Genomic DNA, 26,413 nt, shown 5'->3' with positions numbered 1-26,413 from the left:
CTGATGACTCATTATTTGCCATTGGTCACTGGAACAATCTCCCACTTGGGAAAATTTCTGAAACGTACCCTGTCATTAATATCATGCCCACTATGCTTCACTGCTTTCTGATTTTATGCTGATTTTATTACATGAGAAACTAAACAAAAAACAGCAATAGTCTCCCTTTACATAAACCTTTATGTTCGATAAGAAGTGTCACCATGAAGGAGAAGCTACAGGATGTTTACAATTTCTGCTACAGTATCAACCCAAAGTTTCACAACTCTCTTTGCTTCAGTTCAGGAAACAACACCTCTGTGTTTTGTCACTGCACTTGCCTGACTGACTCACCATATCATTTCGAATCTCAGATGAAAAATCTTTGTTCCCTCTGGCTCATTTCCATAGTTTCTCACTCCCTCTATTCATTATGTAACTCTGTAACTCAATTAATTACAGTACCCCTATAAAGTTCTTTGGGGTACAGTTTTATGAAAGACACCATGCGAAACTGTATTCTCTTAGCTGTACATGCAATTTCCCTAAAAGAGCAGAGGTAATAGAATACTGCAGTGTTATCTTACGATGAGTCACAATCTCTAGTCTATGCAACTACTAGCATCAGTGATGCACCATAAATTACAATTCTGTACAGAAGCAAACAGAATATATATGGAAAAGATTACCATCTGGAGATAAGGTCAGAAGTAAATGAGCCATTTCAGAAAGCAAAGGAAGAATGTCCACAACAATGATGAACACTACAGCTTGTTAATTGTTGAATGTCATTTTTGTAATGAGAGCTAAAACTCCGTTTTTTGTATGGGGAACATGTACATGGATTATATCATAGTAGGCAGCATAGTCTCCAGAGTAGGTTTAAGGTCAAGTATTTTCAGTGAATTGAGCTACTATTTTGCAAAGTGGAAAGACTGAAAAAAGACACAGCCAATACATTTTTGACTAATTTCAGACAGTGCCTGTTTTTACATGATGCCTTATGCCTATCCTACAGTTTAACCATGCTGATGTTTAAAGCAACATTATTCTTATCTTAGGCCCCAACCACTTCAGCAAGTGTGCAAGTTTAATCGTGTGAGTTGACTGAAGTCAATAGGACTACAAACTTTCTTAAAGTTACGCACATGCTTAAGTGCTTTACTGGATTGGTACCTTAATGTTTTGTCCGTTTGTGTCAACCATACTGTTCACACTGTAGCTTTTCATATAGAATGAACTTAAATTCCCACAACTGTGGTTTAATTTCTTTTATCAGAACACAGAGTAGTACAAACTGAAATAATTTATGTATTTAAAAAAATGAAAATAAAACCTACCCTCCCAAAAATTAGTTTTCTAATTCCACCTACCTGAATTTGAAGTACCACCAGATCTGCATCCAAGGCATTCTTCATGGGCAGCATTTTCAGGGACAACTCAATCTGTCTCTTTTTCTCAGCTAGCTTCAGCTTCAGAAATCTGATCTTTTCATCCATGACTTGCATTTCAATATCACCATTTCTACTCATCATCTCCTGAATGTTTATTTTTTCATAGAAAATACATACTTCTTCCTCTCGCTCTATGAGCAAAACACCACTGCAACAGACCCAAAATTAAAATCAGGTTTTAAAATTTTCCATTCACATTCAATGTTAGTTCCATTCAAGAATGCAAGTGGCAGATTTTAGCACTAGCAATCATCTTTGAAAATGTACACAGATTTCACAAAATCCTTATTTAATCCTTTACAGTATTATTAACCAATGACAAAAATGTTCATGTCTGTAAGAATGAGTGGACATAGAGCTGTAAACATAACCTATGTGCTGGTCTCCCAGCATACTTTTTTGACAATTCTATTGCCTTCTGTCATAATATAAAAGGAAGGGTAACCACCTTTCGGTATACAGTGCTATAAAATCCCTCCTGGCCAGTGGCAAAACCCTTTCAACTGTAAAGGGTTAAGAAGCTAAGATAACCTCGCTGTCACCTGACCAAAATGACCAATGAGGAGACAAGATACTTTCAAATCAGGAGTGAGGGGGGGAAACAAAGGGTCTGTCTGTCTGTGTGATGCTTTTGCTGGGAACAGATAAGGAATGCAGTCTTACAACTGTTAGTTAGTAAGTAATCTAGCTAGAAATGTGTTAGATTTCCTTTTGTTTAATGGCTGGTAAAATAAGATGTGCTGATGGAATGTATATTCCTGTTTTTGTGTCTTTTTGTAACTTAAGGTTTTGCCTAGAGGGATTCTCTGTGTTTTGAATCTGATTACCCTGTAAGGTATTTACCATCCTGATTTTACAGAGGTGATTCTTTTATCTTTTCTTTAATTAAAATTATTCTTTTAAGAACCTGATTGATTTTTCATTGTTCTTAAGATCCAAAGGTTTGGGTCTGTGTTCACTTGTACAAATTGGCGAGGATTATTATCAAGCCTTCCCCAGGAAAGGGGGTGTAGGGCTTGGGGGGATATTTTGGGGAAAGACGTCTCCATAGCTCAGTGGTTTGAGCATTGGCCTGCTAAACCCAGGGTTGTGAGTTCCATCCTTGAGGGGGCTATTCAGGGATCTTGGGCAAAAATTGGGGATCAGTCCTGCTTTGAGCAGGGGGTTGGACTAGATGACCTGCTGAGGTCCCTTCCAGCCCTGATATTCTATGATTCTCAAGTGGGCTCTTTCCCTGTTTTTAGTTTTAAACGGTTGGTGGTGGCAGCATACTGTTCAAGGCAAGGCAAAGGTTGTACCTTGCAGAAGTTTTTAACTTAAGCTGGTAAGAATAAGCTTAGGGGATCTTTCATGCAGGACCCCACATCTGTACCCTAGAGTTCAGAGAGGGGAAGGAACCTTGACACCTTCCATGGAAGTTTATTTAAAGAATGGATTATCCTGGTCAGTGATATTCATCTCTTGTGCCTTCTCATGCCACATCTGTGCACTTATACACAAACAGGGGAGGATGATATTAATCTCTCAGGGGATTCAATAGCCAATACAGTTGTTATTATAGATATTATTCTGTGGGTTGCACAATGTAACCAATGAAGAAATGCCAAATAACTATATATTGTAATACACAGCTTTCTCACTCTCAATTCAGATATTGCCATTCTAGTGAGGCCAAATTCCAGGTATCTAGCATTCCTGGTTAGAAGGTTTCCTCCTTTTAAAAATATTGTTGATACAAGGAAACAAACAAAAATAACTTTGGCTAATGGTAGGCCTGTTCCAGGACTATTTTCCATTTCAAAATTTAAACATAAATCTAAGGCCAGTTTATATTTATAGGCAAAATACAACAGTATCTTCAGCCCGAACACCTGGTCAAAAAGGGACCCTCCCCAGCCCGGTGAAAATGAGTAAGTGAGTGAGGGTGGGGGACAGCGAATGATGGAGGGAGCGAGGATGGAGGGAGCAGGGTAGGGCCTCAGAGAAGGGGCGGGGCCCGGGTGTTTGGTTTTGTGTGATTAGAAAGTCGGCAACCCTATCTATAACAATAAACTGCAGATGGACACCAGAACTAGATCCTATGAAGAAATGGCATCTTTCATCAATTGTTGGTTACCATTTTAAATAAGTGAAATGTCATAGAAGTGACTCAAGGTGTTTTATGTGTCAAATTACCCTGTTTCTTACCTCTCATTTCGACGCAGAACAGCCCTTTCATATTTTTTGCGTAGCTGCACCATTTCCTCTTCAATGTGGGTGAGCATATTGGTGAGACTGTCAACATCCAGTAACTGTTGCTCTCTTTTTTCCTTCATCTCTTGCAGAGTTGCAGTAATTTTGCAGACATCACTTTGGATGCTGTCTTTGATTGCAATATTATTTGAATGCTTCAGAAGGTTTTTCTGCAGTTTTCTTTAATAAAAGCAACAGAGAAAAGGGAAGGATTTTTGTAATTTCAATTCACTTAATATAACAGAACTTGGCCTTTATCCTCAGTTACACTAAAGCCCTTTACACCTCTTTGGCAGTACACAGGAGCATTAAAAGGGGTGGAAACAACCCTCTAAGAATGCCCCTTTTGCAGAAGGCCTCCCAACTCTGTATAGAACTGGATAAGGCCTCTACAATTCTTTCATTCTCAGCCCCTCAGAATAAGAGGTGCGTCAGGCACAGAGAAGGGCTATGCACTATGGCTATTCTCTGCCTCCCAGGGTGCCGCAGGAGATAAAGTCATAGGAAATAACACTGATACAAAATTTTCTAAATGTACATAAAGTCTAACTCTATCTCTATTTAAATAATAATACTGAAATAATGTCTTGCACTATTCTAGTGCCTTTAATTCAAAGATCTCCAAGTGTTTTACAAACATGAATTATTCCTCACCTCACTCTCATGAGAGAGAAAAGTATTAACATCCCCATTTTACAGATGAGTAAACTGATGTAAAGAGAGGTTTGAGTGGCTAAAGTACAATCAAATAGCGAATCAGAGGCAGAATGAGAATAAAAACTAGAACTCATGATTCCCAGAGATCTGTATTCTCTAACCACTGGATGATGCTCCCTCACTGATAAATTGGATTTCAGTTTCCACATAGTCCATTCTTCTAAATTGCTAATAAGATGGTATTTAGAATTACTTTACTCCATCTGGAGTGAGTATCACTGCTAGTTCAAATACTATTTATCTCTGCTATAAAGAAATTAATCTTAACAGACACTAGAGGCTTTATAGGAGGAAGTGTGATCTCATGGTTAAGTCTCTTGGATTCTATTTTTGACTTTGCCATTGAGTAGCTTCGTGACATAGGCTGTCATTAAGCCTCTCTGCCTTAGTTTCCCCTCATCTAAGTGGGGATAATAAGACTTCTCTATTTCACAAGGTGCTATGAGATTTATTTAAATATTTGTCAAGAAAACTGAGATAGACGCTGTTACAGAAGTACAAAGTATTATTAAATATTTTATGGATGAACTATTTGCTTGGTGGACACATTCAATACATCTGTTCCCTAAACTGCCCAGACTGCAGCAGGCCAATGACAGTATGGTGTTAAATCCTGTTTCCCATGCAAAGACCAAGTAAATAAGCTTGGCACCAGGCAGGTCCATGTCACCCGGGTAAGAACGACTCTTGTTCCCAGGGGGTGGAACCACTGTGCAGCTACTAAAGCATCAGTAGCTCTGGCTCTAAGCAGTGCAAAGGCCATTGATTATGTACAGAGGCAGATCCAATGTCCTTATTCCATTCCTCCCCTGACCCACTTGACTCTCAAACCCAGCTGTATAGAGCTGTAAATACAAGAAGAGCGCCACAATTCACAAATGGAAGAGTTGAGCTCCACAGTTCACAGTGAGTGTAGACTCCCTGAATGGGCTCTTGAGATCCTGCCTCCTGCCTACACACAATGGAATCACACCAGCGTCTGGGGCTCCCTGTGACTGAGGAGGATGGGGCAAGTTTTGTCTCATAATGAACAAGTCCCACTTTACAACACCATCCATTGATAAATAATGATATCCTAAGCCTTCAGAGGTTAAAGGAATCCAGGAATGTTATTCAAAGGAAATATTTACTTTGACACTTACCTTTCTTTAATTATAACATTGCTCCTTAAAATTTCCATCTCATTCTCTAGCATTTTTGCTCTCTCTTTAATTTCAGTTGTTTTCTGGCGAGCAGTCTGCACCAGGTTTACACATTTGTTTCTCTCATTTCGAATAAGGTCATACATTTTAGCAAATCCTTTGAGTCTGAAAAAATGCAAGTATTTAAGGAAATGGTTATTATAATGCTTATACATAAATAATTTAAATGGGTTATTGCTTTAGAAAAAGTGTCATTTCCTCTAGTGTATTGTTATAATTCTCTTACTGCCTATGGATTGCTTTCTTCTTCTTCTTATATTCCCTTATTTCAAGTTCCTTTGTTTTTATCTCTTTAATAATGTTGTGGAGCCTTATCTGAAACATAAATAGCATTGAACATTTTTGATAGGTCAGGATCTGCAAAGAAAATTCCAAATATGAAGTTGAGTTGAAGAAACTTTTTATGTCATCTTAAATGATACAGGACATTACAAAAACTGAATTTTCATAGATAAGAAGGAAGCAGTGAGGAAAATTATTCTAAAGACTCATATTTTGTTCTAACTATAGTAAAATCAGAGATGTCTTTTAGTCTTTTGATTACTAGTGGAAGAGTAACCATGAAGGACAAAAAGAGGGATAATAACCTTCCTTTCAAAGATTGCTAACAATTTCAGGGAACACAATTCACTTACATAAAGTCATTCAACAACATTATTATTACCGTAATTAAGATAATAGTTTGATGCTGCATCTTAACATTTATCAGTCTTTCCTTGAGAAAGCATACAGCTTGCAAAGTGTTGATTGACACCTAAGAGTTGCTGAATATCCTCTATTCCTACTAGCGTCAATGAGAGTTGAGGGTACACAACACCTTTCAGGGGAAGCTGAATACCTTGCAGGATTGGTTAATAATGAGAATATTGTAAATCACTGGACAAAATTAATCCTTTCATTGAGGTCAGTAGGGTTGTACTAAGAATGAACATGCCCCATTTGCTCTTATCCAAATTAGGTCTTAACTCCCATTTCAGCAGGATTCCTGATACTGCATCATCTGCCTGTGAGGAAGCAAGGAGGCAAAAGAGCTCTGTATCCTTAGGGCACTAAATAGCTAAATTCCCTCAGTCTTTTTGCCTCTCTTTGTCTGAGCACGGCGTTACTTCCATCTCTCAGCATTCTTTCTTTTTCTTGAAGTCACCTTGGGCCACATTCTTAAAGGCAGTTAGCCACTTGAACATGCAGACAGGCACCCAGTGGGATTTTCTAAAGCACCTTGGCACCTAAATTTCCTTCACCTTCTTTTCAGAAAAAGGATGAGAAATAAGAGAGAGCAAAGCACCTATGATGACAGCACAAGAAAGATCTATAGGAAGGAGGTGGAGAAAAAAAGTCTATTGCTCTCTCTCCCATTTCTCACGAGACTTGGCAAGGGCAACCAGTTCGCAACTCTTCTGTCTTGAGGCCTGCTGTTTCTATTCCTCAGCCTATCATTTCCTTTATGATGTGATTGTCTGGTAAAGACATGTCTGAAGTTGAATCCTGGACTCCTGGCAGGAAGGAAATTGCAGTTCTCTAGCTTCTTTAGTCTGGGTTTGCACTGGTCCCTACTCTTTTTTGGCTTTCAAACAATCATGGACGATTGCTCGGAAAGGTACATTTCTAGGTTCTTCATTCGAGTCCTGGACCTTCTGAACTTAGTTACTTCCAGAACTGTAACCATCCGAGTTTATTAACCTTCAAGGTGCCCTGCAAGGCCTTTCTTTTCTTTCTTGCCCATGATAAAATGGGAGTGGGGTGGACTGGCTGGATGTAGTGTGGGACTCTGGGCATTGTGTATGTGGTGCAGGCCCCCTGACAGCAATTCCAGGCCCCAGGGCCATCCCTAGCAGGATGCGGGGCCCAGAGAGGAAGTGACAAATCTGTCACTTCCAGGACAGACCCATCATTTCTGGGACTGACGGTGCTGGCCAATTGCAGGGCCCCACAAAGCGCAGGGCCTGGAGCAGTCACCACCAGTGGCAGATTAATGATTTTGACGCCCCTAGGCCCAGAAATAATTGCCGCTCCCCCGCCTCCTGCCAGCTCACCTCCACTCCACCTCCGCCTCCTCCCCTGAGTGTGCTGCCGGGTCCTGCTTCTCCCCACTCCCTACCAGTGCTTGTGCGCGAAACAGCTTTGCGAAGGAGGGGGAAGGGGGGAACGCGGCATGCTCAGGAGAGGAGGCGGGGCTGGGGCGGGGATTTGGGGAAAGGGACCAATAGGGGCAGGGAGGGGGCAAGGAAGGGGTGGAGTTGGGGTGGGGACGGGGCTGGATGGCGCAAACCGGCACTGGGGGAAGCAGCCTCTGGCTGCTATTAAAAATTTGCCGCCCCTGCAAATTTGCCGCCCTAGGCCTAGGCTTTGTTGGCCTAGGCATTAATACGCTGCTGGTCGCCACCCCAGACACCCAGTCTAAAAAGCTAACCAAATGTTGGGAATCATTAGAAAAGGGATAGATAAGACAGAAAATATCATATTGCCTCTATATAAATCCATGGTATACCCACATCTTGAATATTGCGTGCAGATCTGGTCATCCCACCTCAAAGAAGATATACTGGCATTGGAAAAGGTACAGAAAAGAGTATGGTTAGGGGTATGGAACAGCTTCCATATGAGGACAGATTACGAAGATGGGGACTGTTCAGCTTGGAAAAGAGACGACTAAGGGGAGATATGACTGAGGTCTATAAAATCATGACTGGTGGGGAGAAAGTAAATAAGGAAGTGTTATTTACTCCTTCTCATAACACAAGAACTAGGGGGCACCAAATGAAATTAATAAGCGGCAGGTTTAAAAAGAACAAAAGGAAGTATTTCTTCACACAACGCATAGTCAACCTGTGGAACCCTGTGCCAGAGGATGTTGTGAACGCCAAGACTATAACAAGGTTTAAAAAAGAACTAGATAAGTTCATGGAGGATAGGTCCACCAATGGCTATTAGCCAGGATAGGATGGGCAGGGATGGAAAACCATGCTCTGAAGTGTCCGTAGCCTCGCTTTGCCAGAAGCTCGGAATGGGTGACATGGGATGGATCACTTGATTATCTGTGCTGTTCATTCTTTCTGAAGCACCTGGCATTGGCCACTATCGGAAGAAAGGATACTGGGCTAGATGGACCATTGGTCTGACCCAGTATGGCTGTTCTTATGTTCTGTTCTAGTTTGCTCTTTTATACCAAAAGTAACGTCACGGATTATATTCTACAATATGTCAAAAATTTGGACTGTAGCCTGCGTTCGGAATGAAGGACGATCAGTATTCTTTGGATACTCATGTCTTTGTGGAGTATGATATGCAACTTCTGTGATCTGAATTTCCAGACTGAGGTATCTAGATTCTGTCCCATTATTTTATAGCTTGTTCTTGTTTTGAAGGCATTTGTGATGCCTGAAATCAGGTGGCATCACATTGCATTGTGGCATGATGACATTTTGATGTACTGTTATTATATTATATCATAAGGTGACAATGAATCAACATAATGTCATGATATTAACCTCATGTTATGACAGAATTCTCAAGGGATGTGGGAGCAGGAGATTATGTTGAGTGATCATTTTATTGATAAATAATGTAATCTAATACACTCAAAAACAGTTTTCTAGTGAGATGAACCATACATTTTTACCTGTGCTTTTAAGGAGTCCTTAGATTTCTGTTCCCTCTCATCAGCTTTGACCTGAGTCAGGCGTGCAAGACGGGCTAACTCATCTCTGCAGCGTTCCTGCTCCTTAAAAAGCTGATCTTCTTCAGCAATACATTGTTCTAACATATGGGCCTCAACATCTGTTGTCATTTTCTAAAGTAAAACCAAACTTCACTTTAATATTATTTATGAACTGTAGTATCAATGCTGGTAGGCACAAAATCTGAAATGCTCTTTTTTGCTTATATCTTCAAAGTCTGTGTAAGGGTTTTGGTCTACATGGGTATTAAAAAAAAATCACTACTAACAGAACCATAACATGATGCCCTACAATAATACACCAAAATGCTCTGTCACAGTGGAACATTTCTGGCCTATCCACCGTTAGATTATTGAGCATGAAAATAAGAAAGCCCAGAACATTCAGCAGCCTGAACAGCCAAGATTGTCAAAACATCTTAAAATGCCCTTAATAAACAATTATGCTAATGAATTCTGGGACTGGCATAAAAAGAAAGACTCCTATGTGGACAAGAGGTGGGAATTGTGAGATCTCTATCTGAAAAACACCATCTATCACTTCCAGTGAGCTTGTCATTATAGTGCTTAGCACACCAACACTTTCAGACAGAACCAGCAACCGAGGTATTATAAGACAGTCACCTAGATTTTCCCAGAATGCACTAATACTGTTGACAGTGTGGCAGTTGGTGGCAAGCACACACAATTTACATGAAAATCTATATTGTGGACATACTGAACTGTGTTTGCTTTAATAAGGTCACACAGCCATATCCAAAGCCAATTACACCCACCACAGTTCCAGCTGTAGTGTAGATGGGATCCTATAATGGAGAGAACATTTTAATTAGGAAGCATATTTCTCTCTCATACTTCCAATAGGTGACCAATTATAGTGAGAGCAAAAATAAGTTTTAAAAATACGACAAATACCTTGACAGTGTTTTAAAATAAAACAGATTCCATTGTACATTATCTCACTGGACACCTACAACTGGAAATGCTTGGCAAACTTTCTGCAAACAGCCCTTTTATCTTGTAGTTTGAAAGCTATTTGCTGTAGAAAGAAATATAAGGAAGGAGAGCTGTTCACCTCCTGGGCCAGATTTCTCTTATTCATTTCAACTTCTTTTTGAAGTTCTCTTCTTCTTTCCACCAATGTCCCATCATCTTTAGGGATAGCATCTACCTACAAAGACAAATCAGGTAAGCAAAATGATGTGAGAGCAGAATATGAAAAGATGTAAACATAGATAATATCTTTCAAGCAGCTTGTTAGATTGTAAGCTCTTTGGGGTAGGGACTATCTTTTAGTTCTGTCTTTGTACAATGCCTCGCAGAATGGGGTTCTGATCCATCACCATAGCTCCTCAACACTATGGTAATACAAACAATAAATAAATAATAGCATTAAAAGTAATTTTCTCAAATTTTCACTGGAAAATGTTAGCCATAAATCCTAAACTTCACAACAACATAAGTGGGTCGGTACTGCCATTCCTGAGAGTCAGTGTTTCACTGCAACATAAAGCATGGTTCTGGTCTGATAAGTGACTGTAAAAATATCACCTTCTAGCTTCATAGATAGTTTTTTCAGTGAAATCCTGTCCCCACTGAAGACAATGGGAATTTTGCCATTGACTTAATGTGGGTCAATATTTAACCCTTGTATATAATGAAAGTCATACCTGCTGCTTTTAGTGATTTTTAATGCAATTTTAGGGCTTCTTACTCCTGTTAGCCTTGAAGAAGCCAAAACAAATAATAGAGTGAGCTGAATATACTCCATCTTGTTCATCATCATCAGAATTGTTTAGTGACTCAGATATTATAATGAAGCCTAGACTAATTAGAAATTAAGTTCCAATTAAATTATATCTGTGTAATTCCACGAAAAACATTTGTGTTGCAAAGTTTCACTGGGGTATAATTTGGAGACAATGGGATAACACAGGTGCCACAGAGGAACTAATGTGTCTTGAAGAACCTCTGCTAGTAGCAGTATGTAAGAGGGACAGCTTGTGTCGAGTTTGCAATGCTGGCAGTTAGAAATGGCATTTTTTTCACTTGCAAACTGAGTACACTGGATCCAGAAGTCACACAGCCAAAATAAATTCTGAACCCCAAGATGCCATTTTCAAAGTACAACCTGATTCAAAATTCTATACACTAACATAAATAATAAATAATATTTTGCACTTACACAGCACTCTTAATTTGTGGTTCTTAAATAGTATTACAAAGGTGGATATTATCTCCATTTTATGGATGGGAAAATTAAAACACAGTAAAATAAAGGCCAGAATTTTCAAATGTGGCACCTGATTTTGGCATCCTTAATTTTCGGGTGCCCAATCTGAGACAACTTTGGTCTGCCTTTCAGATTTGTTGAGCACCCACAATTCCAATTCAATTCAAAGGGAGCTGAAAAATCAGGCTCAAGGTGTCTCAAGTTGGATTCCCAAAAACAGAGGCACTCACAATCAGATGCCACTTTTGAAAATTTGACCCAAGTGACTTGCCCACGGTCACATGATTTGATGTTTTTTTAAAGCTCATGATTTTGGGGGGTTGACATGATTTTTGAGCTGTTGAGAGGGTCTTACTCATACTTTTTGATCTCTTGAGGCTGGCCATATTGCTTTACACCACCTTTGTGCGCTCCTGATCCTGGACTGTTCTGTGGGCTGGAGAAGCCCCCAGGATATCTGAGATAGTCCTCAGGGCCTGTCTAAATTACAGCCGTCTCTTGAGGCTGGCCTGCAGGCCATGCTGTCCAGAATCTCAACAGGGCTGTGTTCTGTGGCCCCCCTCCCCAGGCACACTCTCTATGCTAGAGCTTGAAAGATGGTTCTTGGGAGGCAACCTTACGGCTGACTTCCACAGTGCCTGTTGCAACTGAACTTTCAGAGCACCTTTATGCTGCTTGAGCCTTGTTACCTGATATAAAGGGGAAGGAGCAGGGGTGAGGATGTCACTGGATATGGTGAATTTTAAACTCAGAATGCCCCTGATTTTTGTCAGTTTGAGTTTGACATTCAACCATAGTGGCCAGTTATGGTTCTTTCTTCAGCAAAATTTGTTTACAGCAGCACAGAAGAGGTCCCATTTCCTTGGACTTACTAAGAGGCAGCTGGTTCATGCCTTTATTATCACTGGAGGGACACTCATCAGCCCATTAAGCAATATTTCAAATAAGCTGACTCTGAAACTTGTGTCTTGCATAATCCTTGATTGGAAAACAACAGCAACTTCGTGTGCATTTTTTCCCACTTGAATTGTGTCACAGGGTGTGTAATAAGCAGTGAGATGAATTCAGAAGGAAATTCCTTTTTTGTTTTTGCAATGGTGAGTGGGATAGCGGAAGTAAAATTATAAAGTAATAGTTTCAGCTTTATAAATTTAAACAGCACTTTTAAAACAATATAGTAAATATTTTCTGCCCCAAAGAGCTTACAACAGCCATGCAAAATTGTAATGAAATTGTACCAGGCCTGGCATATCTGCTCACTAGCCTTTTACTGAGATGATATTTTACTATCCTGCAAAAATAATTACTTGCCAAGGGGGAATTAGAATTTTGAAAGACAGGTTTACAATCTTCAACAGACAAGAAAAACAAAGCCAACACAAGGCATGGAACAATAGTTCAGGAAATGGAGAGTTGGGGAACAACTAGTGAGGAGAGGATCAGGAGGATTCCTCAAAAAGAAAAGGAGTACTTGTGGCACCTTAGAGATTAACAAATTTATTTGAGCATAAGCTTTCGTGAGCTACAGCTCACTTGAGCAGTGGAATTCCTTAAGGAAGGATTTGAAGGAGGAGAAGGAGCGTGCTTGGTAGACAAGACGAATTAAACTGTTCTTATAAGGGGCAGAGTGACAGAAGGCATGAGTGTGAAAAGAAGACAAAGAAAGCCATGTGGACATTGGATTGGGGAAATGAAGGAAGAGGGCGGAAATAAACAGACATGTAACTGGAGTGGGAATGAAGGAAACATAGAGGAGAGTACTTTATTCGTAATACCAAACATCAAATGGTATCAATTCCCTGGAATCACGTTAAAACAAAGAAGAATCTGATTTACTGTAATATATAAGAAACCTGCACAATATAAAGGGAAGTGTGCTTTAGTGATTTAAGTAAAGAACTGGGAGCCATGTAATCCTGGGTTCTAGTCATGTCTATCACTAATTTTTTCTGTGACCTTGAGCAAACCACTCAGTTATTTTGCCCTCTCATAAGTGGGGATAACAATACTTACAGCACTTCACAGGTGGCATGCCTTTAAACATCCGACTCAGTTTGCTAGGCCTCCAGCCTCCTAAAACACACCTCTTCAAACAGCCTACAAATCCCAGTTACTCCTCAGCGAAGATTACAATAAAATGGTGGCACTAGCAGATATGTGTAATAGTCTGTTGTTTGTTCACACTTCTTCATGTTGCTCCTTAACCTTTCCCTGTACTGTACTTGTATGTTGTCTAGTTCAGAGGTGGCAAACTACGGCCCGCAGGCCACATCCGGCCCACAGGACCGTCCTGCCTGACCCTTGAGCTCCCCACCCAGGAGGCTAGCCCCCAGCCCCTCCCCTGCTGTTCCCACTCCCCTGCAGCCTTGCTGCCATGCAGGCAGCGCTCTGGGCGGCGGAGCTGTGTGCTTCTGCAGGGCAGTGCGGCAGCATGTTTGGCTCTGGCCGGGAGGCGCGGCTGCCAGACATGCTGCTCTGAGGAGCATGGTAAGGGGGCCGGGGCTGAGGGTCCCGGGGGTCAGTCAGGGGACAGGGAGCAGCGGGCAGTTGGATAGGTGTGGAAGTATCAGGGGGCCTGTCAGGGGGCAGTTGGATGGGGTGGAGTTTTGGGGGGGGGGGTCGGGACAGGGAGCGGGGGTGAGTGGGTTGGATAGGAGTGAGAGTCCCAGGGGGCCTGTCAGGGGATGGGGGTTTGGAGAGGGATTAGGGCAGTCAGGGGACAGGGAGGAGGTGGGGTTGGATGGGGGGGTCCCAGGAGGGGGCGGTCAGGGGACAAGGAGCAGGGGGGCTTGGATGGGTGAGGGGTTCTGAGGGGGGCAGTCAGGGGGCAGGAAGTGGGAGGGGCCCGATAGGGGGTGGGGGCCAGGCTGTTTGGGAAGGCACAGCCTTCCATACCAGGCCCTCCACACAGTTTTGCAATGCCAATGTGGCCCTCGGGCCAAAAAGTTTGCCCACCCCTGATCTAGTTAGTAAGGTCCTCTGGGTAAAGGGACTATATTTTTTTCATGGCTATAAAGTGCCTTGCATGTTGTGGGCGCTGTGCAGATAACAAATACTCACATATACAGATACAGCCAAACAGATGTAGTACTTATGAGAGCTATAAATGCAAGAACTCTGAGTACAAATGTTAGCAACAGCCTGTATTCTGCACACAGAAATTTAAAATGTTGTCTTACTTTTAAAATGGTTGCACAAAAATAAAAGTATTTCTTAATTTGATTTTCTATTGCGATATTTTTAATTCTTGTCATCAGTGTTTTGCATACAGACCTCTAATGTGAGCCTCTCATGCAGTAATTTAATTTGCTCCAAGGAATCATAAGCGATTTTCAGTTGCATCTCCATCTTTTTTAAATTTCTCAAATCTCTATCTTTCTCTCTTTGTTTAAAAACCAGATTATCATGCTGCTTTTGCTTCTCCAAGAGACAATTACGTAAACCAATTTCCAGACCAGCCCTGCATAGATATATAGAATATTTCAGAAAGAGAAAACCTGTCCAATAGATGTATGCAAACAAACACGACCCCTTTACATTGAGTTTGGAAAAGCATTATGGCAGCTGAGAAGCAAAATAAAATAGAAAAAACTATCTTGTCACACATTAATGGCCATTCTCCTAAAACATAATGGGTGAAATCCTGATGCCATTGAAGCCAATGGCAACACTCCCATGCTTTGTTTCAACAGTGCTAAAAAATTAATCATAGTATAAGAGAGAAATTATTTCTATTTCTTAAAGTGAGAATTACAATGTATATTTAATATCTAAGGGAGTCTAAATTGTGTTCATTTGTAAATTTCCATTTATCAGTTCCTCCAATCTTCTTTAATGTGAGACACAAACAGAAAGGGCAGAAGGATTACTGCTAAAGGTAAGGCTATTATTACAGGTATACATCCTTCCCCACAAAGAAAGGAGAAAATTGAAGCTGGCTAGATTCAGGCATAATATCTCCTAGATCTGAGATTTGAAGCATTATAGAGGTTTATATTGATTACCAGATGTAGAGAGGCGGGGATTTATAAGGGAGTCTAAAGGAGCTGGCTGCCCAAATCCAGCCGGAATTCAATGGAATGTGGGTGCCTAGCACCCTTATGCTCCTTTGAAAATCGCTGGGCTAGGTTTTCTGAGCCGCTAAATTCACTTTGCATTGCTTACTCATTTAAATCACCTGGAGAAATCCCCTAGGGAATTCTCCCTGTGTAGGGGTAATCCATTGTTCCCAGCTCTCACAATGTTATTACAGTTCTCATGATTTCTGGTGTTCTTCTTAAAGTCACAGCTCTCAGAGCCCAGTGATTATATGAGAACCTCAGCATTCACTTCAAAACAATAAGCAGGTTTCTAGCCCTCCTGGTTCCAAAGAAATGCTTGAAAGCATGATCAGCATGAACCTTAACGGGTCAGAAAGCACATAAAAAAAATCCCAAATGTACTATTTTTAAATAATATCATGATTTGGGGAGGCATGACTCAAGATGTTTGAACACTTCTGGTTGGTGATACTGGGAATCTCTGGCTGTTGTAAAGCTGGTAAAGGTGGCTCTGCCACCCCCACCCCCCGTGCCAGCTTTGCCACCTGCTTTTGCTGCCTCTTCCACCAAAGCTGTGCTGCCCAGTGTAAGTGGGGAGGGAGGATGTCAGGGGTCAGGAGGAGGTGAGTCAGGTGGTGACCATGTCAGAGGCGAATTGAGGGGAGGAGGTGTGGCAGAGCAAGGCTCTGCTATACCCAATTCTTTGCTGGAGGCAGGTCTTCTGCAAGCAGTGTAACTTAAAGCTGCCCCTCCCTACTGGAGTGGGACAGAAGAATCATGGAGCCACAAATGGGCCTTTGTTAGCACCCCTCTCCTCTGAAACCAATCTTTGCTCAGGCACAGTGGAAGATTGTTATCAGCCTCCGTCTTGTGGATTCTCATTTAGGGCCTGATCCAATGTCCACTGAATCAATGAGCTGTTCCATGCAGTTTAGTGGGCTTTGGATCAGGACCTTACTGCATTTCTCTCTTGTATGATAACATCAAGTTTTGATCACCAACATAACTCAATGAACAGAAATTATATAAATCCATGGTGAAATTAGAGTAATGTTAAATAGTGTGATTTTATGAAGTCAGTAATAAAGCTATTTCAAGCAATAACCAAGAAAAGAATAATTCATTCAGAATAGATGAGTGCTCACCCATACCATTTCTGAGTACACGGCTCATGCCTTCTATTCTAACCTGTCTGCCAGGGCTGTTGCTTCATTCTCTTTGCTCATTTCTAGTAACTTTGTCAAATGGTTGAATTCTCGCTCTTTGCTTTCAAGCAAAGCTCGTTTTCCATCCAATTCCTTCATTACATCTTCCTTTTCTTCCAATACTTCTTCACTCTTTTTTTCCATTTTTTTAAGGGCATTATTTAACTCCTGTACATGGTCAACGAGAATTTTTTTCTTCTTCTCTATAGCTCTGAGAACACATTTTAAAACAGTATAATATCACATCTGTAAAAATGGATCCAGCTCTAGAAATATAGACTGAAGACCAAATGCTTTCATTCCTGCTGCAGTGAGTAGAAGCAGAACTATTGCTCAGTATCTCTTCTGCTACAATTGTTCTGTTGCCCTGGACAGGAGCCCTCATGGCTATGGGGATAGTATTCGGAAGCGCATTTTGCTGCTCCTCTGAGTTAGGGCATCATGTACCCTTAGCTAACACTTGTTGGTGAGAGCATGCCAAGTGACTGGAGGATTGAATTCAGATCACTCGCTCTTGATGACTTGTTACAGTGGGCAGTTCTCCCTTTTGGGCTTTATCCATTCTCTTCTTTCACTTGAGCACCACTACAGCACAAGTTACAGTTTAGGTTCAAATGTGTATTTTTGCAGTAAGCCATTCCCAAATCCATAGCTAAGCCACAGTCCAGCTTGGCAATACACATGTGAAATCAGTTTTTGTACAAAGAAATTAGATAACTAGAAACACAAAAATAGACAAAGAAGAAAGAAAAAGAAAAGGAATGTATAGTTTTTTAAATTAAATAATTGAGCAGAGGCAAGGAATTATTTACAAAAATGTAACATCAGAAAAATAATTAGAGGTAGAGAATGAAGTCAGGAGATAGAATAAATTTCAGTGTAATATAATAGGTTAATAAGGTACAAAGAATGCTAACTTAGGACAGCAGTTTGGCCACTAGGTGTTTTAAGAAAAGGTAGCCAAATTGCAATTGGTTGCATTTCAAAGAAGTATGCTTTTCCTTGACCAGTATATCTCATGCTTTACTGTACCGATTACCCAACATAGAAACAGAGAAACCTGCCATTGGCTGCAAAAAGAAGTGTGTAAGGAATAAGGAGGAAAACATAACAGATGATGAGTGGATATTATCTACCCCATTTAAAGCATTAGACCAAATAATTTTTATAGGAAGACTAGGATCAGAGCACTGTAACTAAATACTTGTTCCCAGAAAATCTGGATGCTCTGGTAATTTCACAACATGATCCTCAGCAGGTGAAAATTGATGTAGTTTTATTGTAGCCGATGGTGCTATGCTAATGTTCAGCAGCTGAGGACTGGCATGTGTTTAAAAGTGCTAGGTGCTAGCTTACACCATCAGTTTAGATCTATAGTATTGTTCCACATATGAAAAAAATCTGTGGGATATCAGGTAAGATCTGTGTAGTATCTGATATCAACCATCTCAATATGCAGTATTAACAGACTTTTTATGGTTTGTGACCAAAGGTTATTCCAAAACTTTTTTTATTGTTGTTTTCAAGTCTAAGATATGTTTCCCTGCTGATGCTATACCTTTTGACTCAGTTTTATGGATATTGCTCATTAAGTAGATTATGGACACACTGTATGCATTGATCAGAATTTTGTATCAAGAACTTAAACTTTGTTAGTTGTCTCTATACCGAGATATTACTGAGAAAACAAATAATAAAAATAAAATGAAAAGATTTTAGTTAGGTACATTTAAAAACCTACAGTGTTTTGCGTTTTATCTTGTCCATATCTTTTCCAAGCTGGAGAGGAATAGCATGGAGGCGGACTAGCTCATCCTAGTAATAAAACAAAAATGTTAGACCAACAGGCTCTAAATGTCACATAATTTCAGAGAACTAACATTTTCTTTGAACTACTAATATGACCTAGGACAGAAATGTGTGGTTTTCAGTAACATGAGTTTGTCCCACAAAAGAACACAGCTGCTATTTTTATTACTGACTAGTGCACCAGATATGCAAAACTATATTTGCAAAACTCACAAATAATGTACATATGCTATAAATATATAGGCCTAGATTTTCAATGTCAAGGAGCACCAGAAAATCTAGCTCCAATTCTTAGGGCAAATCTGTTCTGACCAGAGCTCAGAGAAAGCCACAAAACACTCTAAAAATGACACAAAATACCTTTTCTATAAATACATATTTCACATTATTAAGGTCCAATATTTCAAGATCTGACAGGTCTGGAAAGAAGTGCTGTGTGTCCTTCTGAAAGACTGGAAGCCCTGCTTTTCCAATGCTATTAAGCTCCTATTTCCAGCCATCCTGGTTCATGAAATATCTGACCTCAAACCTTTCACCGATCCACGTCTTCTGAATTTTACCTATCTTAGGTCTCAAGCTTGTGTGTGTGTGTGTGTTTATTGAAAGTTACTGATTTCATTTTCATGATGGAAAAATCAAAAAGTGTCAGCAAAACTGAAAATTTCCTGTAGAAAATTTTGCAGAAACTACATTTTCCATCAAAAAAGATTGACTGAAAATTCTTGACCCGCTCTAACTATAACTCACAGAATACTGTGTTCTGTCTTGTTCATTAATATTTATATACCTGAAATTAGCCTAAGAGTTCTGACCATTATGAAAGCTACTTGTTGTCAGTACTATGCCTATAATTTCCCAGAGGGCTACTTGGAGGAATGGTATAGCAGCATGTTACATGATTATTGATTAATGCTGTGTTTTGTTATGTCATGCCTACTGATGGTAGTACATATTCGAATGACAGTAGAAGTATTCAGAATATTCAATGTGTTTCCCTGAGCGTGTGCATTCACACACACACACTTATATACTCATTCTTGTGTTACTTTTAACTCATCCTGCTGCTCAAGAAGTTCCTCTACTTCTTTCTGTTCTCTTAACATCAGCCTTTGCTTGGATGTCACATCTTCCTTCAATGCTTTAATTTCCATTCTCCTTTGGATTGTTTCTTTACGGAGCTCTTCACAGTTTTCTTTCAACACTTTTGTTTTCTTTTCTGTCTCCTTTAAAAGTAAAGTCAAAGATCAGGTATCTCAAATTTGTATTGGTTTTGGGGGAAAGTACATTTCTTGCTTACAATTGTTAACAAATATTGTATTGTTTGTTTAATAATTTCTGAATTTTCATTAGAGAAGTGCACCTTTTCTTTAAAAGACTGAGAAGCCTGAATGGACTATGTATTACTTTGGTATTTTTGCATATTCACATGAGTTTAGTTTTCCTATTTCACAATTATGAAAACTCCTAAAATTCTTTGGTTCCATCATATTTCCACCAAATTTTCTTTTATATTTTGTTGTAAGATAAATTTAAATTTTAAAATAAATATAACTCTTAAAGATATTTTCTCATATACATACATACTGCCTTAGGTCTTCCAACTGTTCTGATGATTTATTTCTTTTATAAGTCTTGGCTTGATAGCCCATAAGACCTCTATTCACCCATAGAACAGATTCAAACAAGCAGCAGCAGTGCTAACTACCGCACACTGCTCCATCATCATGTCTCAACTCTGACATGGAAGGACAACCCTATTAGTGAGAGCAGAAGTTAAATTTTCATGTCTGTCCAGACTTTGGCCTTTGTGCCAATAGTCGATTTAACATCAACTGTAATGCTCATTTCAGAAAGGCCACTGTATAGCCAGTAGATGCTAAATTTTGGCTACTACCAACCTGGGCTTGATTCAAAGTCGCAAAGTAAAAGTAAAAGCCTGGAAAATTCCAGTAAAAACTATTACAATCCTTCAACTGGCTTCTGTTGGTTACTATATCGTGGTCTCCGCCAGTACCCGGCTCACACCGGGGAAGCTAATGATCCAACCAGTGGACCAAATTCAGTGATGAATCCTGGTTATGTGTCACCTGCATCACATTGCACATATGATAAGAAGACTTGGTTTTGACTGGAGGACCAGAAGCTCCAATAAACTGCAGTGCCAGGAACCTCTAAGTCAATAGATCCGCTGCTCTAAACCTGGTCAGCCAGCTGAAACCAGAAGAACCATCTGCAATGCTCATTTGGATTTTTCACCAGGAAAAGCTGTACATCCCACTATCCCAAATACTGATCTTGAATTTGTAGTTTTCACATGCAGAATGTTATTTACCTTTTGTTGCAATTATTAATTGTTGAGTGTTTTTTATTCAAAATGTGCAAGAATTGCAGAATCAGGCCTTTAATGAGATGATGGGCAATTTCATGAAACAAACACCACTGGTATTGTTTGAATGGAAGAAAAATAAATTCTGAGCACAGTGGGAGGATTAAGATGATCAGAAAAGCAAGCAGTATATAAAGACCTCTTTTATATTTTGTGGAAAGGGAATAATATTGTAAGAAAGGATTAAGATTAGTTCTTCTGAATGATATATGTATTACAGTATATGATATGAAATATAATTTGTTACTACTTTACTCCTGGGGGATTCTGCACCAAATTTTTTAAAATTCTGTGCACAATATTTTAAACTTCTGCAAAATTCTGGGAATTTATTTAAACTACAATACAATGGATGGAGAATGAGAGTGGGGAGCACTGGAGGAAATTTCCCAACACCCTTTGTCTAATAATAATGTAGCTAAGTTTGATCCTTTATTTCTAGTTATTAGTCAACAAATATATGCAGCCATATGCTCAGTATTACAATCATAGGTAACTGAAGAGCAAATGAGGGCTGGGGTATCAAACTCACAATTTGTATTGGCTACTGACAGTCTCCAGAAAGGTCAGTAGTAAACAGTTCATGGAGCACATTTTGAAAGGGAAATTTTTCAGTCTGAAAACTTAGACCAGTTCTAATCACTAAAGCACCATAAGCATTTATAAGGCTATACTGTCTGTGACAAAGCTCTGTCCTTGCCTCAGTGGGTCCCGCATTTCCTGGCAGATTTCGCTAGCCTCAGAGGCTCACTGTGACCCTGCAGACAAGGGTCACAGTCTACTGAGCCATTTTCATCATAAGCCAGCGAGGGAGGTGAGGAGAAGTTATCCTTCCTTGCACCATCTCTATTGTCTCCCAGTCTCAGTGATTAATCAGGGGGCAAAGGTGGGGGGGGAGCCTGGGCCCACCCTCTACTCCGGACTCCAGCCCAGGGACCCTAATAGTATCAGCTATGGCAGCTGACCTTTTAGAAACATTACATGTACAATTCCCTGAGCTACTCCCCCCTCCCCCAGCAGCGTCACTTCCTCAAGCTCCACTTCACCCTTACCTCAGGGCCTCCTTCCTTGTGCCTGATATGGTGTGTACTACTCAGCCTCTCCAACAGTGCAACTTCCTCCCACAGCTCCTGACATGCACACCCACCTGACTAACTGGGAGGCTTTTAACTAGTTTCAGCCAGCCCCTGATTGGCTTCAGGTGTCCCAATCAACCTAGCCTTCTCCCTGCCTTCTGGAAAGTTCTTAATTGGCCCCAAATGTCTTAATTGACCTGAAGCAGCTGCCATTTCACTTATCCTGGTACCAGGGATTTGTTTAGCCTGGAGCTAATATATCTATCTCCCACTACTTTTCTATAGCCATCTGGCCTTGCCCCATCACATGTCATTTACAAAAAGGCTCCTTTACACCACCCTCGTTTGCTTACTTGCACACACGCATGCATGCCCAGCCCTGCCCCCCAGTAGTGAGTGATGTCTCTCCCACATGGATACACAATCTCTCCTCCCCTGCGACGATTTATGTCTCCACCGGCTGCTCCTGGCTGCTGGGGAGGGGTAAGTGACTGCTCTTGCAGCTTCCTTTTGCTTCCCCTCAGAAGTCATTTTTCTGCAGAGAAGCAAAGCAATCTGTGGATGACATGACTTCTGCGACCACGGAGTGGCATAGAATTCCTCCAGAAGTACTACTTCAATATTTGCCCTATGAATTAGTAGAATTGTAATTTGAACAGTTCTCTCAGGACATCTATCCGTACATGTCTTTATAAGTTAAATGTTTCGTGTTTGTCCTAGGGTTCTCAAAAGTGAATTACACAACACAGCCTTTCGTTTGAATTCTACCTCTTGATTTTTCCACATATTCCAGATGTTACAAAAATCTACTGTTCTAGCTTTTACAATAGTATCTTCATCTGCATAGTTTTCTTATTTTACATGCTATCCAACAGGACTCAAAACATGACTTTTTTTAGTGAGGTGTATTTCATACTTACACCTTGCTTGGGGATTCTCTCATATTCCCGTTGCAGGAGTCTTTTGTCTTCTTGTAAACTACAGAAAAATCATCATAGAGATCAGCACATTGACAATATGCAAAGCAATAAAAAGAGACCTTTAACAGTCCATGCTATCCAACATTAAAAAGTGATGTGAAATAACATCTGTGACAATTTGGATACCATTTTAAAACTGAATTTAGGTCAGTCTTACCATAACATTGATCTAGATGTTATAAGGGTATGAAAAACAAATTTCATTATATAGGTACAAGTTTCATTGCAGAATCTGGTGCATAAAGAATAATCCAAATATCAACACAGAATTAGAGCACAGATACCTAAAGAAACCTCAGAGATGTTTTTCATATCTCAGGGCACTTTCTAAACTCTTTAATAAAACTGAAATCAAAGACATGTGGTTTTAAAAAAATAGATATTGAAGGAGATAAACTGTAGAAGAGCATTTAGTAACAACTGCGTGCAAAAAACTGTATACTTTAGCATAAAGACTATCTTCACCATCAGCATGCTTATCATCATCTTTTTCCAACACCAAGCATGGGTAGGGCCAAGATTATAAACAGATTCCAACCAAATCTATTCTGAGCCGCCATTTAACCCAGTTGGGGTGTTGCCTGGATGATTTTATATAGTGTGTTATACCATTGTCTCCTTGAACATCCATGTCCTCTCTGTCCAGGCATGCTTTTGATGATTGTAGTCACACAATGTACTTTCAGGTTTCAGAGTAACAGCCGTGTTAGTCTGTATTCGCAAAAAGAAAAGGAGTACTTGTGGCACCTTAGAGACTAACCAATTTATTTGAGCATAAGCTTTCGTGAGCTACAGCTCACTTCATGTAAGCTCACGAAAGCTTATGTAGCTCACAAAAGCTTATGCTCAAATAAATTGGTTAGTCTCTAAGGTGCCACAAGTACTCCTTTTCTTTTTGCAATGTACTTTCAGTCTTCTACAGATATCATAATTTGTTAGTCTATTTAGTCTTGTCATGCCTAGGATATGGTGCAATCACCTCCTTTCAAGTGTTTGCAGCTATTTCTCCAGATGCTTTGTCAGTACTCATGTTTTACAACCATAAAGTAATGTGGGTACAATGAGTGTTGTATTTAATCTGGTCAGGGGTGAAAGTAGGCCGGTACAGTGTACCAGTAAGAAGTGGCTGCTGCTACCAGCCTGTACCAGCCGATGTTAAAGCGCTATCATGACAGTGCTTTAAGGACCCTCCTTAAAGCACTGCCACGGCAGCGCTTTAACATTGTTTCCCCGTTTGCCCCCCTGGGCCACCGACAGGGTGTGGGCAAAAGGGGCAGCTGCCCTGGGGCCAGCAATTTAAAAGGGCTTGGGGCTCCCGGATGGGCTGGCTGGGGGAGGCCGAGCCCCAGCGCCGCCCCTTCTGCCCAAGGCCCCACCCCTTCCAGGGGCCTGTATTCGAGCTCCCATACTGGTAAGTGCTTAATGTTACTTTCACCCTTAAATCTGGTTTCAGCTATCATGGACACTGATTTCAGGTTCTAGTCATTGTTATTCAGCCATATGAATGTTCTACTGTTGATGTCATCTTCATAATGGTTGTCATATGTTATGATTGAAGGCTGCAGGTTTGTCACAGTGGAAAAAAATGTCATTGATACCATGATTTTTCTTTGTGTCCATGGCTTTTTTTGTGTCTGGGATTTTTCTTTGTGTTCAGGATTTTAACAAAGTGCATTGAACTTGACTACTTGAAAAATGTGATTTTAACAGTAGCATGCATTACATAAAATTATGTTACATAATTCACGTAACTATTAAAAAGACATTATATATTTATTTTTGACCAGCTCGGATGCCTTCCTTAGCAGCATTACAAGCACAGTGCTATGTTGCAAACACAGAGGATTTAGTCTACAGCTATGATGATGATGATGTGTAAAATATCAAGCATAAGTACAAGGGAGTGATCTGCCCAATATCCCAAAAATATCTTTCATGAAAGTGGAGGTTTATTATTTTGTTCTACATGCAACATACCAGGAGATAACAGTCATAAGGGAAATTGAGATAAAACATTTGGAGACAGCATCCCACAAATGTAAAGCAGAGGCTTGGAAATCTGAAAAGAGCAGTAAACAAAACGTGCAAAAATATGGTGTCTAGGTGAACAACTCATAGACAAACAGATGAACAACTTCACAGATGGACAGAGCTTTTTAAGCTTACTGAGGCTTTCTGTGCAGTGAATCTGACACTGGAAATCCTTGACCGTATAAGCCTAAAGAAGTATTTAAAATGTAACCTGAGAAATGTTGGAATCACACCACGTTTGAGCCATCTACAGCATTCCACTTGCCAAGAGTACTTGATAATCATGTAAATGAAATTAAATAAAAGCTGAAGACTTGTGATGGGATCAGCATTGTCACTAACAAGATCACAGATGCAGAAGATAGATATGTTCTCAGCATACTGGCTGTTTTAAGCAAACCAGAATGTTAATGTGAAGTGAAATTAAACATAATTCTGTTGGACTGTGTAATGTTAGACTCTGTGAACTTTAAGACAGCTAGCCAAGCAATATGGAAAACATTGGTTAAACATGAGGTTTCCTTTGACTGGATCACTGTTCTTGTATCAGACATGAAACATATATGAAAAAGGCATGGGAGTTGGAGCATTAAGTGCTTGTTTCTGAATGCTGTCCTGTGACCTGTGTTACCTGTTAAACTTAGCTGGGGACATGTGGCATAAAAACCTTGAAAAAGAAAATGACCTGATTGTCATTATGAAATGAACATTTAAAGCCTGCCCAGCATGTAAAGTTCACTTTCATATGCACTTGGAGGCTAAAAGAAAAAATCTGTACATTACCCTTGGTCCAGTTATAACGTGCAGAAACAGCTGGTTTAACATAGAATATCAGGGTTGGAAGGGACCTCATGAGGTCATCTAGTCCAACCCCCCGAGGGCTGCTTTAATGATGCTTTGTTTCACTTAGCCCACACAGAGAACTACATTTAATTTTTTCAAAAATCTCACCCTTAGAGATGTTTCAATACGTTTCTTTCACAGACTGGACGCCTTCCTAGTCTGGGCACAATCCTTTGCCCTGGTACAGCCCTTGTTCCAGCTCAGGTGGTAGCTAGGGGATCTCTCATGATGGCTCCCGCCCTTGTTCTGTTCCACCTGCCTATATATCTTTTGCATAAGGCAGGAATCCTTTGTCCCTCTGGGTTCCCACCCGTCCTTCTCAGTGGAAAAGCACCAGGTTAAAGATGGATTCCAGTTCAGGTGACATGATCACATGTCCTGTGAGACCCCCAAGCCTTCACTCCTCCCAGCCTGACTCACAGGAAGGCCTCCCTGCAAACAGAGCCATCCACAGTCAATTGTCCTGGTTGATGGGAGCCATCAAGATTCCAAACCACCATTAATGGCCCACACTTTGCATAACTACAATAGGCCCTCAAAAGTTATATTT

At 40.3% G+C, this 26,413-nt stretch overlaps 1 protein-coding gene across 5 annotated transcripts in view; it reads right to left on the bottom strand.

Moving 5' to 3' along the window:
* CCDC146 (coiled-coil domain containing 146) overlaps window positions 1–26,413 on the bottom strand; it is a 124,685-nt gene that overhangs the window by 12,057 nt on the left and 86,215 nt on the right. For 4 of the 5 annotated variants that reach the window (XM_084642027.1, XM_084642031.1, XM_084642030.1 and 1 more), the window contains exons 5-15: window positions 22,930–22,987; window positions 19,594–19,770; window positions 18,480–18,553; window positions 16,722–16,949; window positions 14,767–14,953; window positions 10,336–10,431; window positions 9,204–9,374; window positions 5,811–5,941; window positions 5,525–5,689; window positions 3,621–3,845; window positions 1,353–1,581 (exon numbers count right to left, since the gene is read on the bottom strand). In XM_084642027.1, coding sequence (XP_084498153.1) covers window positions 1,353–1,581; window positions 3,621–3,845; window positions 5,525–5,689; window positions 5,811–5,941; window positions 9,204–9,374; window positions 10,336–10,431; window positions 14,767–14,953; window positions 16,722–16,949; window positions 18,480–18,553; window positions 19,594–19,770; window positions 22,930–22,987 — 1,741 coding nt within the window. The remainder of the gene's footprint in view (window positions 1–1,352; window positions 1,582–3,620; window positions 3,846–5,524; window positions 5,690–5,810; window positions 5,942–9,203; window positions 9,375–10,335; window positions 10,432–14,766; window positions 14,954–16,721; window positions 16,950–18,479; window positions 18,554–19,593; window positions 19,771–22,929; window positions 22,988–26,413) is intronic. The other variant, XM_084642029.1, reaches the window with a different exon arrangement.

Source organism: Lepidochelys olivacea (assembly GCF_965140295.1).
Source record: "Lepidochelys olivacea isolate rLepOli2 genome assembly, chromosome: 1".
NCBI lineage: Eukaryota > Metazoa > Chordata > Testudines > Cheloniidae > Lepidochelys > Lepidochelys olivacea.
The sequence above is the reverse complement of the archived record's forward strand: the minus strand, read 5'-3'. Positions and strand labels throughout refer to the sequence as shown.